Genomic DNA, 23,415 nt, shown 5'->3' with positions numbered 1-23,415 from the left:
AATAAAAGAAACCTTTTAAGAGCGTGATGATTTTCTAAGAGAGAGAAACCACTAATTTCCGCAAAACCCAAAATATTCATCTCTGACGATATAAACTGCAACGGACTTTTGTAAACCTCTGAACAACACATATTGACAGTGGTTCTGTACAAATCTGCTCTCTGGCCCAACCGTGAGTCATATTGCCCGATAAAAATGAAGTCTAGGAGAATGCTTTGTAAATGATACACCCCGCTCAGAAAAAGGTCTTTAAATCTGCTGCCTGAAACTCAAACCCGACCGCTGGTTTCTGTGGTTCATGTCAGTAATTCTTCCCAATGGGCAGAAAAGTGATATTTTGCTGCCGTAGGGGGAATGCCCCTGTCACCACAACCCCATTTTACCCCTGAAACCCTCACACATACGCACACAAATCCAAGTGCTTAAAACTCGCCCTCTTTTACAATATGTCAGATCACACACGGGCAAACGAATGGCTGACGCTCCATCTTACCCTGCAAGCGCCCAGTATAAGTGCTGTACCTCTCAAAGCTCCATATAAACTCCAGAAAACCCTCAAGTCTCCCACAGGAACCTGATCCTTTTGCACCTCACGGCTCCCAGAAACCCCAGCACCTGCTGCATTGTTTCACACATACTTTTCACAAGTAGAGTCACATCATGTGCACATCTGAGGAGAGCTGAGAAACACTGTTCACTGAGTGATGTGCTGTTTTTGTGTGTGTGTGTGTGTGCGTGCGTGCGTGCGTGCGTGTGTGTGTGCGTGCGTGCGCGTGTGTGTGTAAAAGAATGAAAATATATATGTAGTGTACAGATTGGACACATTAGTAGTATGTACCTACTGTATAAAATTTATATTAAATTCATATTAATTGCATACATTTAATCTGTTTTTTAAATAGATGAGAAATGTTTGAATTTAAATAGAAATCCTCAAAAATCTGGATTTTCCACTGCAGACAGTACAACACCTCAGCAATATTACATGAAAAAGTGCATCTAAGCATTTTTACAGTGTGAAATAAAGTGCTTTAGACAAAGACTCCCCTGCTCTTAAAAAAGTCAATTTCGGGAATGAAACCGGCACATAATTCAGACTTTGCGTTGCTTTATAGTACTCTGCTAAATTTCCCCAGTGCATCCAAGGCAGTGGCCTTTCAATATCTTTCTTCATGGCCACAGATTCCCACACCCCCACATGTGCCCTCTGAGGTCAGGCGAGCACGGCAGGTATGCGGCCTTGGGCTGGGCTCTCATTGTAAATATTGGCCTTATCTGTTCTCTGTTTGACTTCTGCATCCATTCATCTCCCTCAACGTCACTGAATAAATACTTGCCATTTTGGTGGGCCGCCATTCACCTCATGGGCTAAAAATGCCTCCCTGCAGGCAGATACCTTATAAACTTTCACCCATCTTTTTCTTTTGGAGTCAGACAGGGGAATAGTTCACAGGTCTTACTTTGAACCCTTAAAAGATGTATCTACACTTATAGGTCTGGGTGGTCAGGGCTGAACCACACACGTGGAGTTTTCCGCACCCACAATAAGCACGTATACATGTGATTTAGGACAGGACGACCATCTACCTGCAGATCTGGGATGTTACTAATAAACAACAACTAGTTGGCCAGACAGACGTATAAGCGAACAAATAAACTGCACAAAGAACCTCTAAACAACTGAAGGACTGAACAGCCAGATTAAATAAATAACAATGAACAAATGCCACATGACCATTCTTTGAGCATCTACAAATGAACAAATGACCCGACAGCTAGACAGACAGAAGAACAGACAAACAAACAAGTGAACAACGCTTCGTCCAAACAAATACATAAACTCTAGAAGTTTTTGAGAAAGACCTTTGTCATAAATGGTTAGTATTGCGCACACCCTTTAAAGACAAGAGCAACAGACTTACAGCTGTCTTCTATATGGACATTTGTGGGTGTTTTTCTGGTACTAAAACAGCCTGGGGAGGCGGAAGAGAAAGTAAGAATTTATTCGTGGCAGCTGGTGTTTGTATTTTGTGTCTGATGAGGGGATACAGATCACTAGGAGAAGCAATGAAGAACGAATGCCACTAAATAAGCATGTGAAGACAATTAAACTGTCTGTTGAATACATTACAATGTTTGCACCAAATGGCTAAGCCAATGGACAGAATACCAATACAGCTGGGGAAAGGACACCACGGCTTAAATACATTAGATTCACTTCCACAACTAAAAGCATTGAGCTTAATTAGCATTGCAAGGAGATATCTGTATCAACGGCACAACAACAAAGAAAATAGACGTTTTATTGCTCTACCAAGACTGAATTTCAATTGATGGCAATTGCATCCGAGTATCTTATCAGTCACCTTGACTCTTAAACAGTTTAACCGATGCGGTGTAAGATGGAGCTCTCTGTTTTCTTAGCCAATGACAAAGCAGGTTATCTTGCAACAGGCATGACTAATTGAATTCCGAGCAGCAGATAAAATCAGCTCAGTGTGTCACTAGATTAGTGGGGCTTTATGTCTGCGGTCGCTACGGTAACAGAGTGGACTTCTTCCCTGATGAGCGAACGGCATCAGCGCTGCATATCTGGAGATAATACTTCCGAAAGAGACTTGATTCTGTTTAACTGAAGGAAATGAGTGAGGAGATTTGGAGCTGATGGTGATTAGTTCCCAATGAGCCATGCATCAGGTGCTCCGTAGAGAGAAAGGAGATGTATCGATGAGAAGGGTGTTGATGGATGTTTGATTAAGAAACTTATATCTCTGACTGTCCTCTTGTCCCTTCGTATTTTCCTATTTAGCTCAAAATTAGTAGAGCATTACGCCAGCAACGCAAAAGTCATGGGTCCGATTTCCAAAGAACGCACACATTGGTGTGAAAGATGTATAGAAAGCTATATGTCATTTTGGAAAAAACATTAATGTAATGTAATGTAAATGTAAAAAGATGTGAACACATACTTTGGCCGTGTTTAACATGGAAAACTCTTGCACTACAGTTTAACACTTACCATTCAAATAGTATATAACATGTATTATTCGTTGATTTTGCATTTTTAAAGAAGTGTTTTTTAGAAGTCCAAGCAAATAAAGAGATCATGTAATTGGTTAAAAGAAGTTAAAAAAATCACAGATAATTAGATTTTTAGTTCATTCATCATACTGGCACTTGAGCACAATGCATTGTGGGATATAATATTGTGCACGTTTTATTGCTCTTTTTGGCCATTCAGGTGTTCCACACATACTGAAATTTGCATGCTGTCCCCTGCACTTTTAACACATTCAAAAATGCATACAAGTACACATAACACAAGCAAAAAACATATCCTCCCTGTGGATCCAAAGACCTTGATTTGCAACTTAATGGAGTGAAAGAAGAAATCACATGGTCGCAGGCTGGTTTGGGCATGTTCCACTCAGACAGATAGGCAGCAAGCTCAGGGCTCACTAGAATGTCCTGAACCAGCTTAAAATGCTGCAGTAACAGCCTGAGGGATGTACAAATCCGAAGAGAGTCCTCTCTGATCCAAAAGAGATCTTCCCACTTTCTTGGCTTTGCCGTTCACATGACCTCGACCAGCTCCCTCAGCTGATCCCAAACTAACTACCCTTCCTCCCACCCGTGGAGCTTAGCAGTGTTAGGAAACACAGAAGAACCAGATAGCAAATCCAAACCTCCTGTATATAATTTGGTATGAGAATGACTGCCTGCGAATCGCAGAACATTTTCACACTGTTTTGTCAAATCAAATCCCCTAGCTTTGAAAAACGATGAATACAGGTGGTGGATCACAGGAGATATTACCGCTACCAAACACTTGAATCAAGTCAAGTCAAGTCAAAGTTTATTTATAGAGCACTTTCAACACCACTATAATGGACCAAAGTGCTGTACAGCAATAGAACAATGTAAATGACAACAATGTAAAACAATGTAAATCAACAACATACCATTACGCTAAAAACAAAGTTTTGGACCCAGTCAAACACCAAAAGCCTTTAAAAACAGGTAGGTCTTTAAATTATTTTTAAAAGTGTCCAGACTTGGGGATACCTTCAGTGATATGGGTAGCGCATTCCATAGAGCAGGGGCTTTCACAGAGAAAGCACGCCTCAGCCGAGATCGTGGAACTGTCAACAGCATACTATGGGAGGACCGCAATAAGCGTTGAGACGGTAGGGGGTCAACATGTCCTCTATATACTCCGGTGCCTGACCATTTAAAGCCTTATAAACAAGCATCAGTACTTTATATTGTATTCTGTATGTTACAGGTAGCTTGAATGATAAAGAGCCCGCGATCGGCGGTTCAAAGTTTCCATCACACTCTCACTTTTCATGTTTCTGGCTGATTTCCAGCGGGTGTAAACTCGTTACACAACATAAGAGACATGAAAGTGGGAACCTCAGCGGTCACCGGGAGTCAGGGCCGCCCCCATCATAAACAACAGCTAAGGGAAAACAATCATCTGGATCCGTTCCAAACAGGTGCCGATCGTTTCCTCTCCTCAGAAGCAAGTGATCTGAGGGAAAGCATTTTTATGGCCTTATGGTTATGGTTTTATTATGTCTTTTAAAAACCTTTTTTAATCTGCTTCCAGCTTATCGTACATTATCTGGAGTGATGGAGATAAATGGAGATATTCTTCTGTATCGGTTCCAGCTGAGGTGAAGACTTCAAACACAAACATTACACATGGGTTTCTTTACAGAGGTTGACAGGCACGGATGGCTCTTTTTGTAGTGTCTTAAGAGAGTGCAGTTGATTGAGGACGAGGTGTATGTATTTTCTCATCCGTGGGGGCTTCACGTGTATGTTCACCTTGAGGAAATTCAACCACACCATGTTTAAAATGGTAGTTGGTTTTAAAGGTTTAGGTTATCAAAGTTGGATCGAGTTTGCACAAACTTAGAAAACAAATGTATAGTATAATGCAATGTAAGTCGCTTTGGATAAGAGTCTGCCAAATGCATAAATGTAATGTAAATGTAGATGGTAAACCAGCTCAGGTTTTGATCAAGTGGACCATATTGCTACCATAAACATATAAAATAGTTGGTATGCCACCTTAGACCAGCAACAACCATATTCTTAAAACCCCTTTAAAAGGATACTTCACCCAAAAGCTCATGTCATTCCAAATGTGCATGACTTTTTCTTCTGCAGAACACAAAAGAACACTGACAACTTCCCTCTCAGAGTATCTTCTGTTGTGTTCCACAGAAGAATGAGTCATATACAGATTTTGAATGATATCAGGGTGAATAAATGATGGCTTTTTATGATAGGTGCATTATCGCTTCAAGCTGGTACTGCCTGGTTTGATCACCTACCTAGTATAAAACCAATAGACAAATATGGAGGTAAAATGATCAAAAAGGATTTCGCTAAGAAGGCCCACAGGCTGAAACTTGCAAACACACACAAATATACAGAGCGCAGGTCTGGTGACAAAGTGTTTTGAACTGATATGTTTTATCTTTCAACTGATATCCTACGCTCTATTAAAACACAAGAAAAGACAGTGTTGTCTGGAAGCTGTGTCTCTTCCACATGGTAAGATCACACAGGGTTCCGGATGACCTCGCCGTTTATCTGCAAGCGTACACCACCAGATACCACTGAGAGAGACGAGAACACGAGAACACCCTGGCGCTGAACTCAAATAAGAGTTTATGTTTCATCAAAGCTGACATGGTGTTTGAAGTCATTTTTTATAAAAAACAACACATACACTGCAGTTACTTTGTGACCTATCCTGGGAATTTTTACAATGTACAATATAAAGGCCTATTAGGTTTAGCTACTAGCAACAGAAGCACAGTGTAAATAGGAACACTCTTCTCCAACGCTAATTCAAGAAAACAAACCTTTCTTCAGATTTGGATCTGGCATTTCCTCTGAGAATTTGTGGAGATTCATGATTTCCTGTTAGATGGTGGATTGTGGGAATGAGAACACAAAGCATGGATGCAATAGCCGTAGTTTGAAAGACGAGTTTGCTAATAACTCCCCACGCTCTCGCACACTTTTACTGCCAGATGATATTGCATAACAACAGCAAAACCGGCTCGTAAACCGTTGTGAGAACATCAGCGGCCGCACTGAGGAAGTGCTTGGGTCAGGTCAGCTGTTTGTATCGGTGGATTTGTCTGTTTTTCTGTGATTGAGCATGTGGGATTGTGTGTATTTGTCTGGCCTTGTGCAATAACATCAAAGCCGGCTATCTTATCAGAAGCTTGAAGTCTGAGATCAGAACGTATGTGGTGTTTTCTTTTAGCTTACGGTTTGATAGCTGGGATGCCCATCTGGACAAACCCGTTCTGCAGGACCATAACGTTTATGGTTCGCCTTCACTTCACTAATGCACATTTTTATATTTACCATTAGGCTTCAAAGCGTAACCCAGGGCTTTCAAAAACTCTAGACTTTTCAAAAAGCAAACAGCTGGAGAATAAATATATATAAGAATTTAACTAATGAAAATGTTGATAAAAAGGTACACAGATGCTACACAAAGACGCATGTCGCCTACAGCTACAAAAAGACTGCTCCATGCACAAACAAACTGACCCGTTTCCCAACTACAGATTATATTTTGCTTATGCATATTTAAACACAAGGAAGAGAAGATACTCCTTTCCACAGACATGTTGGCAGAGGTGCTGGTCTTAAACAAGCAGAGCTGGCATTTGCATCTTGACCTTGGAAAGAGAACAGACAGTGTAAACATCTTTACCGCGCTCCCCCCTCTCACCTCCTAATTAAAAAGCTCCAAAGTGTTACTCAACGAATTTTCAGTGCCTTGGCCAATAAGATGACTTTAGATCACAGCCCTTGTACTCGCAGCCCTCTATAATTAACCACAACCTTAACTTTGCAAATATCAGCCAAAGTATCAGTATATTGTGCAAAAATTCCTGTGAGAAACTACTTTCCACACTCCTCTCAACTTCTGAGAATTCACTGGAAACCCAAAACGGTTCCATAATGCTTGCATAAAAATTATTAACCCATATGACCCCGGAGAGTGTCAGAATGGATACTGTGCAGTGTAGGATATATGTTTAACAAGGAGGTGATGACCGTAATTACAAGTAAAACTTCTCAAGGAGGGAAAAGATTTATCAATCACAGACCAGGCAAGAATGCTTTCCACAGTACCATTTCGATAGATTCAATTACAGATTTAAAAGGCTAAAAATATTTCTCAACTTGCCGAGGTACTGGAGACTGTCACTGTTCTGTTATCTTACTGAGAAAGTGATTAACCAGGCTTAGGCCATGACATTATCCTGACCCACACCCAAACTCTACTAGAACTCTTGGGGACAAAATCAACGTGTGACTCTTTGGATGTTAATAAAACAAACTATGCTTGTATCTCTGTGAGTGGGAATCATTTTATTTGAAGAATGATATTTGGATTGGCACCATTTTATCCTCTAGAGAACAGGAGACAGACAAAAACTAGACAATATCTCTATCGGTTTTTCCTGTTCTCTCTTACTTCGCAGAGTTTCCACCTGAAGGGCCCTCCACTCACAGAATGTCCAAATAGGGCAGACACATATCGGTGAGCCTGAGGAAACACTGCTGGACACAGCAGTGTAAAATTTCTGCAGTCACCCTTGACAAACTGTCCTCTATTTCACAAAGTCTCGATGTGCAGCAACCTGCGTGACCCTCCTTAACAGTTTTACCAACACCTCTCAGTAGGTCACCACAGAAATGGTCCCTCCCTGAAGATTTGTGTGTCTCGAGATTATATTTAAGTCTGTGTATGTGTAGACTCTGAGTGAGACTGCACCCTGTCGCTCTGCTCCAGACAGGAAGGACGATGTTTGGAGTGAAAGCAGAGGTCGCAGAGACAGACAGTGTCTCGGAATCGTGGCCCGAATCGTCAACGTTTTGCTCACAGAGAATCCTGCTGGGCCAGCATGGGGCCAAGGCAAACATAAAGCTAACAAGCTGGAAGCTAACATAAAAAAACAGGTTGATTTTATAATAGTAGCTGCATGGAAGGAGTTTTGTCATCGCCGGCTTAGATTTACACATACACTCCTAAAAACAAAGACGCTTGAAAGGTTCTTCACAGTGATGCCATAGAAGAACCATTTTTGGTTTCACAAAGAACCATTCAGTCAAAGGTTCTTTAAAGAACCATCTCTTTCTTACCTTTTTATAACCTGAAGAACCTTTTTCCGCCACAAAGAACCTTCTGTGAAAGAGAAAGGTTCTTCAGATGTTCAAGGTTCTTTATGGAACCATGTAGACAAAAAAAGAGTATATGGTCAGCAAGTGCATGTTGATTAACTGTCAATGAGGTGCAGATTTATTGCTTTCAAACAGGTCCTCTGTATCAAGGCCCCAGAATGAAATTATATACAAAATATGTAGTTGTTATGTACATTATGTAGCCTAGTTGTAATTTTGACTCTACTTTTTACTATTTTACACATTTTATGATGACTTCTGATGATGAAAACCCACTAGCAATCAGGGATGCCAACTTGTCACCTTTCGGCTAAATTTGCCGTTTTGGTTCCAAAATGGGTCATTATTGTGATTCGTGTAGATCCGATGAGTTCTTGAAAATGGGGGGTGAGTGGGGTCTGTGAGTCTTTGGATGGGGTCGCGGTGAATGAAATGATGAGAATCATGTCCAGGTGTTGTGGTAACGATGTCAAATCACTAGCCAGTTTGCAGGTTATGTTTTGAATGCTGCGCAGATTGAGTGCACATACTCAACTTATGAATCAATATTAGATGTAGCCAAATTACGCAGCAACTCGACTGCACATTCCTGACTTACTTCAAAACAACCGTCACTAAGCAACAGGTAAAGGCGGGCTGGTTTGTTTGCCTTGAAAGGAATGGAGCAGACCCAAGAAACATAAAAGGGGGTAAGTGCGTTAACACACTGTGACAACCGCTATCACCGCAATTACGGAGAAGCCCTGATGTGTAAAAGGAATCGTACTAGACAACTAGTTGTCTGTCACGTCACCCGTCACTCCCCATAACTAATGTGCTAATAAAAGCACGGAGCTGATGTCAAACTGCTTCGTAATGTTTTGCACAGCCGATCTAACTCCAGCTGCCCTACTGTATAATGTGATAGTCTACAAGCGCTCATAGACACCACAATGCAACTCCAGATTTCTTGTACAACATACTGTACGCATGTGAGTGTTGCGTTTGGTTTTTAGTAGAACATTGCTGATAGTATCACACCTAACATTGTTGTTACAATGCAACCTCTTGTGTAAAAATAAAATTTTAATCTGTCACTATGGTTACAGGCATGCTGTGCAAACGTTACGAGCATCGTGGTCACCTTTTTTCACCCCGATGAGTTTGCATCCCAGAGTAATGCTAATAAAAAATATTAAAAATATAAAAATATTAGAAATATATGTACATTTCCCTTCATTCTCTGTGACATGTAGCATGCAAACTGAAGTTTGTGAAAGTAAGTGAAAATAAAAGTGCTGTTTTGTGTGAGAGAAAAACTAATGAATTGCTCAAAGCATTTTTATTTTCTTTGACCAAAATCACTTTAATCACATCATAATTATGACTTCTAACGAATTTTTCCAACAGAATGTAAAGTAGCATTTAGCATTGCCGGCCATTAAGAAGACCAAAGTTTGGGAGTTTCTTGAAATGGTCTTGCGTGTATCTGCATGCTATTTGTAATCAAGTTACAGTACATCCAAGAGTCTGTAATACCTGTTTGGCAAATTGTATAAACTACTTTGGTTTTAGTGTTTAAGCCAGATGCAATCATTCCTCATCTACATTCTTACTTTTATAAGAAATATAGGAAATACACAGGTTTTACACCAGCATTTGACCTTTCTGTGTACAATCAAGCTTGGCTCGATTTGAAACCTTAAAGCCTTTTTCTAAGTAAGGCAGACCACCCCTGAGTTTTACTACACCGAGCACTTAGAAAATCCAGACAAGGCCTGAGCCAGACAGCCTGTGTGAGAGATCAAATCAAAAACATCCGACACAAACGTTACCTCTTCTATGGAAGCTCAACACTGTTAAATGATTATTAAATGATGTATTCCACTGTGGAGGAGACTTCAGAGACCCGCATGGTAGATAAACTAACGTAAATCAGCAGGTGACCTTTATAAAGACAGAGCTAACCACAAACAAACGGACAGATCAGGAATGTTCCTTAAATGGTCAGGTCATATAATATACTGTATATATATATATATATGTTCAAAGAAAAGGGTTTACATTCCAAGCAAAAAGCTGTGAACAAAGACAGTCTGTACTGTCCATTCCAGTGGAAAATATTTGCTCAGTGGTTGCTCTTTCATAACGCATAATCTCAGTTATGCCATTTAAATTCAAAAACTAATACATGAAGTTTGTTCTAAAGCGTTTTAACCTAAATTTATTAATGTAGATAGCACAGGCCAGATAACTTCTTAGAAATAATTTCATGAAAAATGTCATGACAAGTTAATATTAAATGGATTTTTAATGGCTGAATTGGCAAATCTAAGAAAATTATCAGACAGTAAGATTTCTTTCAAAACTATAGAAGATACGCAAGTTTATACGGGTTGTTTCTGAGGAGAAGATGTCTGTATCTCTATTTGATCTTCAATGCTGTCTAGGAGATACAACTGAGATAGTAAAGAGATCTAATAGCAAATTTTCTTTCCTATGGGATTGATTTACCAAAGTAGACAGAAAAAAGCAACTGCATCTTTAAAAACACATACATACCTATCAATTACTTGCAACCTTGAAAGAGCACTCATGCAATCTTTAGTAAGGACGAATAGAGTGATGGCTGGAGAGACAGGCCCTTCTAAAACAGATGCCAGCCATTTGAGCGAGGCGTAATTCTACATGTCACTGACCGTCGCCAAATATGCGCTTGAATAGTTTAACAAATTTACTAAATTATAGTCTTTACAGTAGTGGGTACATAAGTCCTGTTGGAGCTATCAGAAAGGGATCGTGTTTGAGAAACCACAATCGTAATCCTGGCCTAAGGCTCCCAGATAACTTCACCAGCCTGTCTCTGTGCCGCATGGTGTAAGCGGTGTACCCCTCTGTGCAGCTGTGTTCCAATGCAAACATTCCTTAAGAAGCTGTCTGGCAGAGGTTTAAGAAGACGTTTGGTCTTTCTCTCCACCACCGTTGCCCTTCTTATGTCTGAACTCTGAATGTGGCTGGAGAGGCTTATTTATGGCAGAGGGTTATTCTCATCTTGGGTCAATGAGCTCTCCGATCACAACAATATTATAGAGTAGTGTTGAGACCAACTCGAAGCCAGATTTCTATATTGTACATCACGCAACGCCTAACCACAGTAAGGACCTTTCCTCCTTGTCCTCAATCAAGAGTGTCACGAAAACCAAAATCCAATCTGCTCTCTATTTCTTACAAGCCGGAGGAGATGAAAGATCAGGTGCATGTGGCATTCATGCTGCCTCTAGAGGTAAATAAAAAAGCTTCTGGCGAACACACCTCTTCTTTCATCCCTTCTACCACCACCCACACTCCAACCCTATTCTACCATCGGACCCCTGTTTCTTCTTAATCCATTCTTTTCAGGGTTAAGCAGAAAGCTCCCAAATCTATTCATGCACCTAAATACTTTGCTTTCTTTGAGTCAGTGAGTTCACTTGGTGTTTGTTCGCAGTAGGGTGTTGACTAAATCGGGGCTAGATTGGAGGAGGGTCTATTTCCCAAGCTTGGTTGCATTACCTACAGCTATAATAAAAGAGAGGCAGTTTCAGGGCGGATTGTAAAATTAGTTAGCAAGTCAGAGATGGGCACACTACAACATAAACTTTACGGTTTAAAGCAAACCTGCCAGCACAGAGGTGGGATCTGACCTAGAGTACATCCAGAGTGGATCTTTAGAAATGAGTAAACAACCGCCTTATTAAATTGTAACTGCTTGCAGCCAAGTGCTACTTTGGTGTATAAACAAGAGAAAACAAGCTCAGGCCCACAAACACACTCACAATGCAACTCACTGCATCACGTAGCACATTAACAATTAGGGATCACAGCAAACCGCTGGCACACTTCTAGTTCGTCTGTTGGCTGGGCAAAATTTCAAAAAACGATGCCTACTTTCAATAAAAGTTTGTGTGAGAACAGTGCACCTCAGGTCCAAATTTTAATGTTTGCCATACTACTCTATTCCTATTTGTGTGGAAGCAATTTGATTGGACCACCGGGTATACACAAGACAAGTGGTTGTCTAAATTAAGCCTGCACAGAATCTAAAATTTGATTAAAAAATATATTTATCTAAAAAAATTTTTTTTTAATATTTTGGAAATAGTACAGGGTTGCTCTTAGCGCTTAATTTTTTTTACCACATGCAGATTTATTTTTATTTCACAGATTGCACAATGTGCAAAAGGAGCTCAGATTCTGTGAGAACTAATGCATTAGTCAGAACTAATGCACAAAAAATGTAATTTAAAAAAGAAACGCTGTACCTTCAGCCGTGGGATAGGACACTCATTTACCAAAAGGTCACTCCTCCGTCGAGACTGGGTCAAAAAGATCTCCCTGTCCCACTCTCTCTCTCTTCCCTTCACATCTGTAGCAAGGCACTCAAACATCCTGTTTTTGTGTAACCCTCAGCAAAACAGGCTTTGGGACCCTAAGGCAGCAACTCAGTCCAAGCATCCTTCTTGCTGTTGCCCAGAATTTAAGTGTCACATGCCACCACACCTATGAACAATCTAACAGAAAAGCAAAAATTGTTGGCAAGACCGTTGCGGTTTTTAAACTGATCTGCACATACAAACAGAGCTCTTGTGTCCATAAGATAGAACAGCAGGGGCAGGCTTGTTTTCAGCGCAGTGATCTTTAGCCTCAAGCAATGTAACTTAGCCATCCTTTGCATGACTAATAGCCCCTGTCAACCAGGAGAAAATGAATATCGCAGTGTTCCAGGGTTTATACACACCAGTGGAGCAGTCCATTTGGAGTATATCTACCACCACTGTGTGTATGTGTCTGGCTGTTAGGGTGTGTGTGTGTTTGCCGGGTCAAAGGACAGAAACCATGACACTCCACCCTAAACGTCTTTCTGATCGCTACACTACTCCTCAAATCTCTGTAACCCAAGTTAAACGTAACCAGCTCTACTTCAGATTACTGCAATATTCACTTATGCTCCACAGAGAAATAAGGATCCGTGATCCATGAAAGGCAACCAACCCTTTTCATCCGCCTACCTACTCTCCTCCCTTACTCTGCCCCATCTATCCTTGACTTCTCTGAGTTGCCCCATTATGATGTTACAATGAAGAACGAGTGAGAGAGAGGAGGCAAGCAGATTTGGACCGATTAAAGCTTTAAAATCTGAAGTAGGTGCTTTCATCTACTTCCAGTGCAGTAAGTCTTTTGTGCACATCTTCTTTGAAGGTGTGCAGGGGTGTGAGCCAAATAATCTTACCTCTTCAGTGCAAAGTGCCAATTCAACTTAAAACTACCACACAACCGTCCCGACTGATCTAAAATGCTCAAACAAACATTAATGTACAAGAAAATAATAGAAAGCATCAACATTTTCCCCCAAAAATTCAACTCTAATGGAAGAAAATGAAGATCTTGAAGATGACCATGATTTTGTCAAGTAAGATATTCCAGGAATCTTTGTTGGACCTGAAAACATATTTCCAACCAAGGATTATTATTATGGTTGGGGTTAAGAGCTAATACAACCACTAAAGTGTTTGCATAATTTTTATAGTCAAAAAGAAACATCAACCACAGAAACAAACACATATGTGAACATCCTCACATTCTCCCTATTTAAGGAACTTCCCATAACAACCGCTAAAGCCACAAAGACACTAATCGATACAGGGAAGACAGCGCTGGAGAAAGACAATAAAGTCCACAAAAATATCCACTAAGCATGTGATAGATTTGAGTCATTGATTACATCAGCAGGTTTGCTACCATGGGTTCAGTACCGGACACAATAGGCCCATGTGCCTCTGTCATAACCGCAGTAATGGACCATTCACTCAAGGTTAACCTACCCTCCCCCTGGCTTATTATGAGAGAAGGCTTGTTTGCACATTTTTGAGGCTTCAAACCCCATCAAACATCATTTACTGCATAAATGGCTGACCTGAACCTTGAACTATTTGGAGGACAACAGTTCTTCTTTTTCTATAGAGGGTCACTACCCCAGGAACATTATGCTTTTAAGGAGATTACACCCTAATTATGAGATTAGGAAACTCTGCTTTTCGTCAATAAAACACAGAGGTGTTTGTTTGGTGGAAGTGTGTGTTAAAAGCCAGACCCTGTCATGTATAATGACCCTGGTCTTGACCTGAATAGTTTTGCTGTGCAGGAGGCATTTTTGTTTTAAACACCCATTAATGAGGAGGTTAACACTTTTCCAAAGTAATGTAACATTAGGTGACTTATGGGAAATACTTAACCTTTGGTCCGCCATGGCGATTTTGTGAAGCCGGATACATGAATCAATTTTCCAAATGATTAGGCCGTGAATGAACTACCTTGTCTTAAACTGGTAGCTTTGTTAAAAGCTCATCCAAACTGGTCATTAGCTGCTAGACCACCTTGGACCAGCACCAAATGACCGGTCACAGCAACTTAAGGTGGTCAAACTGGTTTTGGAACACGTTTAGCTGGTCAACCAAATAATCATACGCTTGAATCAGCCAGATACCCGCTACTGGTTCCAAAACACAGCTGCCAGCTTAAGATAGATTTTCCAAATGAGCTGTAGTCTTTAAAAGCCTAAATTATTGTATTAAATGAACATTGCGTGAAATGTAAATATAAAGAAGTCAAACTTTTTTATTGGCTGTTGGTTGATGTAATAGGATATTCACATGCACATTAAGTGAGCCCAAAGTGTACTTCACAGTCCATTTGGTGTGGGCATAGGGGAGACACAGATTAAATTATATGAACGAATATGCAGCGCAGTGGTGAACCACTGTAGATACCATTAGCCACGAATAAACTGTTTATTTGTTCTTAGTTGGCTTAAAAAATTTCAGTTCCATCACCTAGTACTAAAACACTCCTCTAAATTTAAGTAACTCCCTTGGCACAACGTGGTCGGTTCAATTTCCTTCTGTGCTCCACAGTAAAATAAAATAATAGTGTATGGATTGGGAGCAACATGCGAGTCTTAGTACTCATTGTATAACAATTATTTTAAACGGTAGCCATTAAAAGTTTCCTGAGATTCCTAATTACCTCTAAACATTCACATATATCAGAAAGCAGACTCCATACGTAAATGCAAGAGACCTTGAACATCAGTCATGCAATCCCATGATTCTCTAGCTGGTCACCATATAATAATTCAGTCTGACTCACACAGTGTGGCTGACTAACACTCATCTCATTCTGTACTTTCCTCTTCTGTATTAGTTGCATGCTTGTATGTCGACCCTGTCCTGGTCCCCGCTGATTACTAAAGAGCCTCATGCTTTGGGTTCCCAGATGTTTCTGCTCTCAGGCCAAGAGAAAGTCTTTGTGTGTGTGTGTGCGTGACCTCTGCGTGCGGCATTCGGCTCGTGGCGGGTAATCAGAGCCAGTTATACAGACAGTGCCAGGTGTGCGCACTGCCTCTGTCTCAATGAAGCCGTGCTGATGGAGGAATAAAGAGAGAGGGACTGTGAGAAAAGGCGAGCTGAGGTTTGGAATGAAGTGTAAACGCTCCAGGAAAATGATGGCGAAGAGACGTAAAAAAAGTAAAAGAACGAGGGAGCGTGTTAGAGAAAGTGAGAGCGAGGTGGGAAGAGTGTCAAAGTTTATGTAACAGCGAACAAATGCGGCTGATGAGAGCGAAGGAAGAAAAGGGAGTTAAGAAAAGAGATAAAGAGCTGTCAAGAAGAGATTGAAGGAGGTGAAAGGTATTAATATCTTTCCCTCTCAGGCAGGGACTATTTTATAGGTGTGTGTGTGGAGGGGGTGTTAGTAGGTAGTTAATAAGATGTTTACCTTATTTACTGATAAAACCTCTATTTGGAAATCACCCACATTTGTGAGCATCCACTAATGGTCCCCTATAAGGAAATTAGCTAGAAAAATCGGTATGCCATGAGCAAGAGGGTATTATCACCGTCTGACTAAGACACAGGCCATCATAGCTTGATGGTATACAGTAATAACATAACATTTACGCACTTGGCAGACACTATTATCCAAAGTGACTTTCAGAATGTGTGTTCTGTTTGGAATCAAACGCATACCCTTTGCGCTGCTAACACAATGCCCTGCCAAGTGCACAACAAAAACACATGATTGCAAGATCATCCAACAATGAAACAAACATCAAAATGCATGAAAAAAGTAAGGAAAACAGAGGTGTGTCCCAAAAACCTGATTTGAGGAAAAAATCTGATTTGAGGACTGGAACTAACTTGCAAAAGGTTTCTGTATGGGTTAAGTTTAAATGTAGACAATATGTTATTATCTCAGTATAAACAAACAAGTTAATGGAAATGATTGACATGATGCAAATCATGTCTGTGTTTTCTGGCTCCTTTTTGTTTTTTAATGGTAGCACACATCAAACATGTGGTAGTGTATACCGCAACGCTACATCTGTCTTATTCTGTCATGTTTTAATGGCTATCCCTTTGAACTGGGTTTTTCTTATGGCCCGGTGTGTGTGGTGTAAAAGTAAGCTTCGCCAATGGGCTGCACCGAACAAAAACAAATCCAACATCACATCAACACACCAACCAAGAACATCAGACGTGGCAGGGGCTCACGTAATGATAACGTGTTAAAGTCCTCAGCCAAACAGAGGGAAAGAAAATGACATCTACCAGCTTGTTAAACGTTATTAGATGTATTTTTTTCTTTCGGATTGACCTGTGCACAGAATGTTCCTGGTCTGTGGACCACTGAACCCCGTAAAAAAAGAAAACAGGATTGCCTGGCAAGAGCTTTCGCTCAGGTCTATTTTTCTTTCTGTTTTAAAACTGTTTTGGCTTCCAGGGAGGTTAAATATAAACGTGAAGGGTGTTTTGTAAACAAGCTCTGTTTTGTAATGAGATGTCAAAATATTTAAAGTCAACATGAAACAGCATTTGGGATTTCAGAGGATTATGGGACAACTTCAGAATGGGACTGGATTTCATCTATTAGGAATTCATTGAAAAGGTGGATATTGTTTTATAATGCGGGGGATATGGAGGGAAGAAGATGAATAGTATAAAAAAGTGGAGTCATTTAAAAGTCATTTTAAAGGCAGAACTAAATAATACATTCTAAATATATATATAAGAGAGAGATTTTGAAGTGGGATGACACATGGGCCTCAAGAATTGCGCTAAAAAGTGTGAGTTAAGAAGACATATATTTCATATTTAGTAAAACCAGAATTCTTTCAGCAGTTGGGTTTTTTCCCTGTGAGACGATCTGTTCAATGCCTCAGGCTTCAAGTCTCCACCTCTACTTGTCTAATAGGAGCGTCATCACTTGTCTTCAGTGTCTTGTACTCTTCCAGATAAGGTGCGCAGCATGCCAGACCACCCATGGCTGGAACATGCACAAACAGAAGGACCCCCTCCCCTCCCCACCTCAAGCTCCAGTGTTTCACTGACAGCACCTTGGCTGCTGGGAAACGGACGCACTGTCCCCTTGTACTCTCAACAATCCCCTGCGCTTACCATCTAACACAGTGCGAGCCACCAGCGGCCTGTTTACATTCCCTGACTTCTTAAACTCAAACAGACAAACCTTGAATGGGCTGAGGACTGAACCCTGGGGAGTCTATTGCTATTGTACAACATCCAAACCTCAGTGAGAGTGAGAATGTGCGTGTGAATGCGTGTAAGAGGACGTCCTGTGATGACAAGAGTCTTAAGGCAGCCCATGTTAACCTGTGTAGGTTAAAATCAATGTGAAAAATCAAATGTAAGCTAAACTATACAGTAAGAATGGGATTTGCTGAGCTTGAGGGAGACAATATTTTGACAAAAACGTTGTTGACAATACAGTTTTGACAGTTAGGGGCATCTGGGGGATTTCACATGTCTTTATCACAAAAGACAACAAGGAAACGCATTGAAGAAAAGTGAAAGATTGCCAAGTAAATGAAAGATTTGCACAGGACGGAAGACCTGTGTTCCCCTGAGAATTGGATATTACAGTCATTTATCTGAACTGAACACTAAAACAACATACATTGTGAAAGACTTAAATCTCCCCCAATGGACATGCATTCAGCAGCCAAATAAGTATGGTAAAAATATTGTTTTAAAACATTACATAATGCAATAGATACAAAAAATATAATTGTAAAATGTAACATATCAATCTTAAAAAAGCTTTTGAATTATCATTCTTGTAACTGTCTCAACATGCTGTTCATATTTGTTAAGCTTGACACTTAAATGTGTTGTCGCTGAACATAAGCAGTATTCAGCGTAAGTTTTTATGTCCCATTTTTCGGCTTGTATAACTATGAACAACACCCCGTAGAGTCATTCCATTTTTAAATCAGTTATTAAATCAAGTGTGTTGAAACCTAGGGCGATACAGCCGGAACAAGAGAACTGCTCTGGATCTACCCTGTAAGACTTTGTGAAAGTTCAATTAGGAAACGTCTCCATATCAAGAGAATGGGTCAAATAACACTTTTTTTCTGTTCTTTTGTTTTCCTTTAATTTCTCTCACTTTTTCTAAGCCCAAAAACACACACACCCTGACTGCCCTTATTCTCAGGTATATAAAGTGTACAGTGTAAGCTATAAAAACTTCACCATCCAGACCAACCACATATTTCCTCAGTTTACCACGGGAAACTGCTCAGCTCTAAAACAAGTGACTGGAACAATCTTGGCCGGGCCTTTATTTTTTTCAGTCTCTACTGTCATGAGATGAGGCCCTTGCATACTTTAAACTATCCATGCTCATGTGCACAACTCCTCTTATGGACGTCTAAATGAGCTTCCATCTACAGTGCACATGCCGTCTGTCTTCACACTAGCCGTTAAACTGTTCCGTGAGTTTACTTAAAATCTTGTTCTGCGGAGCTCTTGTTTGTTTGGAAACTTGATAAATAGCACTGGCAGATCACAACACGGCCAGCTGCGAGGCTGACTGATGTCCTTTAGCACAGAGTTTGTCATGCGCTTGCTGTCCAGACACACGATTCGAATCAAACTGCAGACGCAGAGAGCTTGTGTCAACACCAAACAAGGTGAACGTGCTGCCCTCTGTGGGAACGACTACACACAAGTCCAAACAGGCTTGCGGGGAGCTCGGGGACTAAACAAAAACCACTTCTTCAGCATTCACTCAGTCGTGCCAATGCATTATAATCTTTGACAGCTTTACTAGCCCCACCAAAGCTGGGATGTCAGTCCCAGAGAAAATAGGTACCGCCTCAGGCTCTTCAACTCCTAAAAGGAGTGTAGAGACCTGAGTGGACAAGCCCACATTAGGGCTGATTGTTCCCCTGTGAAGTCAGACAGGGACAAGTGGGACATTTTTTTAAGTTAGGGAGGGGATGACTCGACAGAATGAAATTAAGACAAATGCATTGTCATTGGTTAGGATTAGCATCCCAGCTGCATTTATAATGCAGACTGAAGTGAAGACAGCAGGCTGATGGACATTTTACTAAAGGGCATGACACTTGAGCGAACAGCCTCTTAGGTCACCGAGCACAGAGTTAATGATAAAACACACTTCCCCTCTTTATGTCCCGCTGCCCTGCAGCAACCCTGAACAATCTCACGACTGCAGCACCAGAATCCCTGTGCAGTCAACCACAGCTGTGCTTTGAAGTAAGCACGCACTTCCTGCAGGTTACAAGAAAATGCAGCCTGTAAGGATCTGGGTGGAGGTAGAAAAAAAGAGGTCGCAAACTTTGCTGAGGCCAATGGCAAATGAGACAACGGTCAGGAAAAGCTAACTAAACAGGAAAATCCTTCTCCTTTCAGTTTTCCCGGCTGACAGGCGTGTCTTGCGAGAAAGCTCGAATGAATCTGCTTGGCGGGGAGTTTTGAAAGACTCTTACTTCCATCGCGCTAAAGTGCCCCGCCCTCTGACCGTCTCTGCTCGGGTTTCCAACCAAATGTTTGCAAACGACTTTCGGAAACTTTGGCACGCATTTGTTTTGTATGGGAAAGCGCTTATGGTGATCTGTACATGTCTATCTTTCGCCAGATATTTGAAATGTAGGTTTTTAATAAAGCAAACTCTGAGAAAAGAGCAGTATAGCAGTCGGAGGGGAGAAACACTGGCCATCTATTTGTAACGGAGCACCACATCTGGAAGATAGGGAGTTAGTATGCTGCCCCGCTCTGCTACACACAAGGGTTTCTCAGGTGGCTGAGTCTCCCCCGCAAACCACCCCCTTAAAACTGCCTCCATGCTTCATTTCACAGATAAGAGATCTTAATAGCCACAGCAAAACTGCTGCAATGGCTCGCTTGCAAACTGGAAGTATCCGCTGTATGAGTGACAAGATTTGCAAAAATAAACCAGCCACAATACACATCATTCAAAAATATGTGAATTTCCCTTGATTGACAAAACTGAATCTAAAATTAATTTCAGATGTAAAGCATCAAAATGTTTCGACCATAATGTAGTCAACAACGTCAAATGTCAACAACGTCAAATCTATGGCACCTGCTATAGTTATGCAATTTTACCTAATCCAAACCATGAATAATTATAATCCCATATCAAATACGCAAAACGCACAAGCAACACAACAGGCCATCTTGGAGCAACATGAGAGCCACCTGTGATGCAAATCATCGCCCACTCAAACAATGTGACCGAAACACTTCACACGTGGATAAATGCGTAGTTCACAGGTAGCTCACTGACCTTGCAGATCTTGCTCTCTTCTGCCTCTCTGCTACTCCGTCCCAAAGTTGTTGCCGGAGCCAGGACCGAGGTTGTCCTCCTATCCATGATGTCCGTCTTGAGTGACAACTGACAGGACAACATAGAAGATTCTGTGCCCCTGATATCCGAGCTCCTGGGTGTCAGTCCATGTGCCATGCTGCTCCTCCCTGGGTTGGGGATGGGCAGTGCAGTGTGAATGGGTTTGGACCCCACTGCTGGCTGCCGGAGTTTTGACGCAACACCAACCACAGGCATGATCCCTCAGAGTGCCAAAAGCAGAATAAGAAGGGAAGACAAGGGGGAAGAAGTGGAGGAGTGTCTTTCGTGGCTTTCTCACACGAGAGAGATAGAGAGAGAGAGAGAGAGACAAGAGCCCTGTGTCTGCTCTTGACGTCTGGCAGAGGACTGTAAGAGGTGGGAGGGGGCGATTCGTCTCTCAGAGAGCACTGCTAGCAAGAGCGAGCGTGGCCACGCTCATTCTGTTGCTGACAGCTTGTGCTGCTCGCAGTTACTGAGAACGCTCTCCCCTCCTTCTCTCACACCACTCCTCCTTTTTCCTCACTGACAGAGCACCACTACAAAACCAAACAGCTCTCGGGGGCGTGAACTTCACGGGAAGGTTACCACCACCTCTCTTACACATATGCACTTAAACGCACAGCTCTACCTTTCCGGTTTCTCCTCTGTCATTGGAGGAACATTCCATAGCAGCGCGTCACAATTCGCCTGCAACTGTCAAAACAGCCTTCGTGTGACCCAGCTCTGATAGGTGGACATAGACACCTCACACTGGCAGCAGCTGGAACAACTGAACATAGTGACGATAGAATGAGTACAAAAAGAACACAGAAAAAATGTTTGGAGTGAAAGTAAGGCTGTATATATGTGATGGCCAACACAAATAGATGTCAGAGAAGGTATATTTCTCTTTAATCCCGGAAACAATCCACACTAAAGTTGTTTGTCTAGTCTCCTGGTTGTATTTCATGGCTGCCAAATTCTTTTTATCTCTCTTGTTCCCCGACTAACTTTCACTCATTTTATCTATCAATCGTCACCAGTTTAAATAGCTGGTGGACAAGTCAGAAATACAGGAAGGATCTGAAACAGTCGAGAGACAGCATAATTTGTGTCTGACTGTTTAATTTTCTAATTCCTGTCAATCGGGGCATTTTCTTGTGCTTATAAGAGGATGTACAAAAAATGTCTTCTGAACAAGGACAGTGAATGTCTACACTTGTTTTGTACCAGTCATAGTGCCTGTAAAGATGGATTTTCAACTGTGGTGTGAAAATGAGCAGCCCTTGATGTATTAAAGAGTTTATTAAGTGGGCAAAATATGACATGTACCACGTATATTTTAACAGCCATTAGCCCGGTGTCGAACTTAAAAGGAAGTGAAAGTTTTATATGGAAAGAGCGCATCTGGTTCAGTTTAAGAGCAGGGATGTGTGAAGAAATAGCAAGGATTTCCACCACATCGGAACACTTTAAAACAGCAATGTCCAGTTCCTAAGACTTCCCTGAGCACCTACAGTTTATTTAATACCTTATGGGATTGACTCAACACTCACACAGCTAAGCCTATATTCTTGTCTGTTCTTAATATTTAAAGCCACGTTTGTTTAATGACATGATGAACATACTGGAGAATTTTTTCTCATTTCATTTTTTCCACTTTTTTTCCACTAATATTAAAAGCTTAACATTCCCACGTCCCTCTTCAGCGCTAGACTTCCAATTTGAGGCAGTTCTATACAATCACGCATTCAGAAAATGTAAGAAATCCAGTCATTTTGTTTTCAGCCTTATCAGCATTTTGTGATTGATGAGCTTTACTGGAGAAAATGTACAGCAGATTTCTCCCTGGAGAGCTTAGTCAATGCAAGTTTTTTGCCTCCCTCCTTGAATTCAAAGTGCCGCTCTAAATAAGTGTTGCAGACCGACGGGAATCCTGCTACCTGTGTTTTCCAAAAGGCACTGCGGTAATGCGGAGTTGAAACACTGCCGCGAACCGCCAGGGAGTAGCCAAAGTCAACAGCTGTACAGCAGCCTCGGGTTCACTTCCATCTCAGCTCGGCAGGTCATGGTCAGCGCTGCGCTCATATACTTGACCACATTTCTCCACATGAGAGCAGATACTCTTAGCACGCTGGTTAAGCAGAGACAAAGATCATAAAACATGATGAGGACGATGATGGACATGACAGCAATAACGATGTTGATGCTGAAGGCCGACGATGGTAATGATAGTGTTTGCTCCCTCGGGCTTGTATGGTGAGTCATGGTTGACAACTGTGGCCTGTACCTCTGAAGTACCACAATTTGAACAGCAAACACTAGTGCTTGTGACCGGGCAGGGGTTGTATTCTTTGGAAGAAGGAGAGGGAGCTAGCGTCAAGATCTAAATTTACAGCAGAAAGGCCTATTTCTGAATTTTGACTCGGTAGAGTTGCTCCATTCTAGGTGGCCTCCAAATCCACAGTGAAGTATCTTGTGGCAGGGAAAAAGGGCATT

General features: G+C 41.4%; 1 protein-coding gene across 11 annotated transcripts in view; it reads right to left on the bottom strand.

The window, feature by feature from the left end:
* The window catches only part of nav3 (neuron navigator 3), a 280,821-nt gene that overhangs the window by 112,602 nt on the left and 144,804 nt on the right, over positions 1–23,415 (bottom strand). For 10 of the 11 annotated variants that reach the window (XM_057323574.1, XM_057323576.1, XM_057323575.1 and 7 more), the window contains exon 1: positions 20,878–21,380. The exons of the other annotated variant lie outside the window; for it this stretch is intronic. In XM_057323574.1, coding sequence (XP_057179557.1) covers positions 20,878–21,153 — 276 coding nt within the window. In that variant the 5' untranslated portion in view covers positions 21,154–21,380. Of the gene's footprint in view, positions 1–20,877; positions 21,381–23,415 lie in introns of those variants that run through there. 11 annotated transcript variants of the gene reach the window in all.

This window comes from Triplophysa rosa, linkage group LG24 (genome assembly GCF_024868665.1).
Source record: "Triplophysa rosa linkage group LG24, Trosa_1v2, whole genome shotgun sequence".
In the NCBI taxonomy this organism is placed as follows: Eukaryota; Metazoa; Chordata; class Actinopteri; order Cypriniformes; family Nemacheilidae; genus Triplophysa; species Triplophysa rosa.
This window is presented reverse-complemented; position numbering and strand designations above follow the sequence as displayed.